Source organism: Zeus faber (assembly GCF_960531495.2).
Source record: "Zeus faber genome assembly, chromosome: 5".
NCBI lineage: Eukaryota > Metazoa > Chordata > Actinopteri > Zeiformes > Zeidae > Zeus > Zeus faber.
The window spans coordinates 35,673,871-35,679,034 of record NC_137192.1 but is presented as its reverse complement, the minus strand read 5'-3'; the positions used below and the strand labels follow the sequence as shown (position 1 = coordinate 35,679,034).

The 5,164-nt window shown below is 45.2% G+C and overlaps 1 protein-coding gene across 1 annotated transcript in view; it reads left to right on the top strand.

Annotated features, from left to right (window-relative positions):
- The first annotated feature begins 711 nt into the window (after nucleotides 1–711).
- LOC307230338 (cullin-associated NEDD8-dissociated protein 1-like) overlaps nucleotides 712–5,164 on the top strand; it is a 24,744-nt gene continuing 20,291 nt past the window's right edge. Inside the window, exons 1-7 of the mRNA XM_080000646.1 lie at nucleotides 712–865; nucleotides 2,826–2,969; nucleotides 3,328–3,482; nucleotides 3,811–3,934; nucleotides 4,062–4,119; nucleotides 4,462–4,660; nucleotides 5,026–5,131. Of these exons, the coding sequence (XP_079856772.1) occupies nucleotides 798–865; nucleotides 2,826–2,969; nucleotides 3,328–3,482; nucleotides 3,811–3,934; nucleotides 4,062–4,119; nucleotides 4,462–4,660; nucleotides 5,026–5,131 (854 nt within the window). The 5' untranslated portion in view covers nucleotides 712–797. The remainder of the gene's footprint in view (nucleotides 866–2,825; nucleotides 2,970–3,327; nucleotides 3,483–3,810; nucleotides 3,935–4,061; nucleotides 4,120–4,461; nucleotides 4,661–5,025; nucleotides 5,132–5,164) is intronic.

Below are 5,164 nucleotides of genomic sequence, written 5' to 3'. Positions count from 1 at the left end.
TGAAACATAGTAATAAAAACCCAGTAATGAAACATAGTAATAATAAAACAGTAATGAAACATAGTGATAAAAACACAGTAATGAAACATAGTGATAATAGCACAGTAATGAAACATAGTAATAAAAACACAGTAATGAAACATAGTAATAAAAACACAGTAATGAAACACAGTGATAATAAAACAGTAATGAAACATAGGAATAATAAAACAGTAATGAAACATAATAATAAAAACACAGTAATGAAACACAGTGATAATAAAAGAGTAATGAAACATAGTAATAAAAACACAGTAATGAAACACAGTGATAATAAAACAGTAATGAAACATAGGAATAATAAAACAGTAATGAAACATAATAATAAAAACAGAGTAATGAAACATAGTAATAAAAACACAGTAATGAAACACAGTGATAATAAAACAGTAATGAAACATAGTAATAATAAAACAGTAATGAAACATAATAATAAAAACAGAGTAATGAAACCTGGTAATAAAAACAGTCATGAAACCTAGTAATAAAAACACAGAAATGAAAGACTAATAATAATGTGGACGAGCTGATCTTTTTTGCACATGTTATCCGTTGACAACCTTGATCTCCGTCCATGTGGTGGCGGTACGACCGTTGAATTAGTTTCCAGCAGCGTCTATTTGTGTCTTGACCGGACGGTGTCAAGTTCCACCGCTTCTCCTCTCACCACATTGTTGCACCTCCTTCCCCTGCTTCAAACTTCCACTTCACACGCAGTTCCAACTCCAATCAGCCGCGACGGTCGCAGAGCCAGCGCCATGTCCACCCCCTCCTTCTACATCTCCAACCTGTTGGAGAAAATGACGTCAACAGACAAGGATTTCAGGTGAGATACGGAGCGGCTGGACGGTGACACCACCCTTCCCAACACCACCTGATGTGACACCGCGCCGCGGCTCCCGTTTAACGTGGCTGTGGTTTTGAGCTTCACCGGCCTCTCTCTCTTTATCTTCTTCCTGCTCCTCTTTTACTCTTCTTATCCTTCTCCTTCATCGCTCTGCAGGACATTTACTCTGTTTGGGACACACCCGGACACATATCTGTCCTATTTCAAGCTGAGATGGAGCATTTCAGTGTCGATGGCATGCTGGGCCTCTCTAGGGAGGCCGTTTGTTTGTTTGTTTGTTTGTTTGTTTGTTTGTTTGGTTGTTTGGTTGTTGATGGTGATGCTGTGATGAGCGTGAAGGAACTGATACCTCTGAGTGTTGGTGGAGGTCAAGGGTCACGTTGTTGTACGGTGTCAAGCAAAACCTACAGCAGCGAACAGAGGCTGGTGGTGAATCCACTGTGTGTCCAAGGTTCAGTACTTATAGTGGGAGGGACAGGAGCGGCCCCTGTTTGTCTAGGGCCACACCATGAGTGTAGGGGCCAGACAATGAGTGTAAGGGCCACACCATGAGTGTAGGGGCCACACCATGAGTGTGACATTCTCCTCTTCGCCTGCGGCAATTTACGCCACTTCTCCAAATAAAAACAAAAAAACCTGTGTTTTAATGAGTGAGTGTTGTACTTTATAAAGACTTCCTGAGGCCATTTCAAGACCCCTCCTCTCTCTTTACCTCTCTGTCTGTCTGTCTCTCTGTCTCTCTCTCTCTCTGTCTCTCTCTCTGTCTCTCTCTCTCTCTCTCTCTCTCTCTCTCTATCTGTCTCTCTCTCTCTGTCTCTCTCTCTGTCTCTCTGTCTCTCTCTGTCTCTCTCCCCTCTCTCTCACTCAATTCAATTCAATTCAGCTTTATTGTCATGACAGTTATTATAACAGTATTGCCAAAGCTAGAAGGCAGGTAGCACTCAACAACAACAACATGAGATACAATAAATCAACAACAACAACATGAGATACAATAACTCAACAACAACAACATGAGATACAATAACTCAACAACAACAACATGAGATACAATAACTCAACAACAACAACATGAGATACAATAACTCAACAACAACATGAGATACAATAACTCAACAACAACATGAGATACAATAACTCAACAACAACAACATGAGATACAATAACTCAACAACAACAACATGAGATACAATAACTCAACAACAACAACATGAGATACAATAACTCAACAACAACAACATGAGATACAATAACTCAACAACAACAACATGAGATACAATAACTCAACAACAACATGAGATACAATAACTCAACAACAACATTGTTTACAATAACAACAGATGAACCTCATAACAGTAATAACATGAAAAATTCCAATAAAAGTAAGAAGGTAAATAAATGGAAGTAGCAGTATGTGGAGGCAGGTTACAGCTCATCTTATGACACTAAGAGGAAGCGTCCAGCGAGGGGGGCTGTGTGTCCCTCCCCGAGGAGCACGGCCATCTTTACTCATCAGACAGTGCAGTGAATGATGCTGAAATTTAGTTGAATTTATCGAAAAACTGTTGTCTGATGTGTTGGTATGGTTGACAGACTCTGTCTTTACCTCACCTGTCTTACACTGACCTCACCTGTGACCTCACCTGTCTTACACTGACCTCATCATCTTTGCTCTTTGGGCAGCCAGGATGTGTTGTTTCTTCCTTTTTCGATGTCTGGACTGTGCTCACTGAGCCTGTACTTGCTCAGGATCTGTCTCTGCTTCATGTCTCTGATACTAGAGATATTCTGACAGTCTATCCTCTCTTTTTAGGGTCAGATAGCAATGGAGTTTGTTTTGTGTTTTGGTTTGTTGGTTCCAATGTTCCAGATAGGCCTTTTTGGTCTCTCTCTCTCTTTGTCTCTCTGTCTCACTCTCTCTCTCTCTCTCTCTCTACAGGTTCATGGCCACTAATGACCTGATGCTGGAGCTGCAGAAGGACAGTCTGCGTCTGGATGAGGACAGTGAACACAAGGTTGTGAGTCGCCTGCTGAGCCTCCTGGAGGACAAGAACGGAGAGGTGCAGAACCTGGCTGTCCGATGGTAGGCACACACACACACACACACACACACACACACACACACACACACACACAAACACACAAACACGCAAACACGCAAACAAGCAAACACACACAAACACACACAAACACACACACACACACACACACACACACACGCAAACACGCAAACAAGCAAACACACACAAACACACACAAACACACACAAACACACACACAAACAAACACACACACACACACACACACACACACACACACGCAAACAAGCAAACACACACACACACACACACACACACACACACGCAAACAAGCAAACACACACAAACACACACACACACACACACACACACACACACAACAGGGGTGCGTTTGTATCGCAGCCTGGCCCCTCTGGTGAGCAAGGTGAAGGAGTTCCAGGTGGAGGTGATGGTGGACACTCTTTGCTCCAACATGATGTCTAACAAGGAGCAGCTGAGGGACGTCTCCAGCATGGGGCTGAAAACCGTCATCGCTGAGCTGCCCTCCCCTTCATCAGGTGAGAGAGACCCCGCCCTCTTCCCCTTCATCAGGTGAGAGAGACCCCGCCCCCTTCCCCTTCATCAGGTGAGAGAGACACCGCCCCCTTCCTCTTCATCAGGTGAGAGAGACCCCGCCCCCTTCCTCTTCATCAGGTGAGTGACAGGCCCCACCCCCCTCCTCTCCCCTGCTCTCGCTCTGCCCTGAATGTGGACCATGCATGGGCCAGTAACATGGCTTCCCGGATTGACACAGATATCCCAGCATGCATTTCAACAATGGAGCACACACACGCAACACTTTGAGTTTCAAAATGGAAAACCAGAGATCTTTGTGTCGACCTCCAGGTTCGAGCCTCACGGTCAGTGTGTGCAAGAAGATCACCTGCCAGCTGATTGGTGCCCTGGGCAAACACCAGGACGTCTCCGTCCAGTTGGAGGCCCTGGACATCCTGTCTGACATGTTGGGAAGGTAACAGTACCGCGGCACATCCTGTCTTCCTGTCTCACATGTTGGGAATATGACAGTACCATGGCACATCCTGTCTCACATGTTGCTGGATGCGTCCCTGTCTGATCGGGCCGTGTGCCCCCTGCAGGCTGAGCGGCGCTCTGGTCAGCTTCCACAGCTCCATCCTGTCCAGCCTGCTGCCTCAGGTCAGTCCCCCATCACAGTCATCTGACATCTCCACCTAAGTCTCCACCCAAATCTTCTCCCTCTTCGACCTCTTCGTCTTCTTCTGGCTGAAGTCGTTGAATTTGTTTAAGTCGCTAAGTCTAAGTGGCTTGGATGAGTTCAGATGAAATGATGAACATTACAAGTTTTGAGCTGTTAACAGTGGGTTAAGGAAAGTTAAAGATTGGAGGTAACTGAAGATAAATGAGATTCTTTCTTGATTTTTTTCATAAAAAAGACAAAGGTGCTTCTCCTCAGTCGGTCTTCATAGAAGAAAAGAACTGACGTCTCCCTCCGTCTTTCCCTTCACACCGTGTGATCAGCTAACCAGCTCCAGGATGGCTGTGAGGAAGCGCGCCATCTTAGCCCTGGGTCACCTGGTCCCAGGCTGTAGCTCCGCCCTCTTCTCGCAGCTCACCGAACACCTATTGGCGGAGCTGGCCGAGGGCCCGCCCAGCTCGCTGACCAGGACCTACGTCCAGTGCCTGGTGACGGTCAGCAGACAGGGCGGCCACAGAGTGGGTGAGGGCTTTCTCCACATGACGGCCTGAGTTTTTCTTTTGTAAAAACATGGACCTAGCTGTCTAATGTTGCTATTTTAGAACTTTAAAACCTGTTTTAGAGATTTTAGAGATTTTTAAAAACATCTCATGAATCACCATGCAGTTAAGCAGTTAAGTAAATACAAAGCAATATTATAAATGATAGTATTCGTGAATTAGATACCACATTTATGATACTATTAAATATGAGTATAGTCATATTATCTACCTTAACAGTATCTTGTTTTACTTGCCACAGGGAACCGGGCACCGTTAGCGCCGACCTGTGGAGAACTGTTCTGATCAGTATTGATTAACACCTGATGGATCCATGTTGTCCTGCAGGGAACCACCTGGAGAAGCTGCTTCCCATCGTGATGAAGCTCACTGCCGTGGAGGACGACGAGCTCCGAGAGGCCTGCTTCCAGGCCCTGGAAGCCTTCCTACGCAGGTGCACACACACACACACACACACACACACACA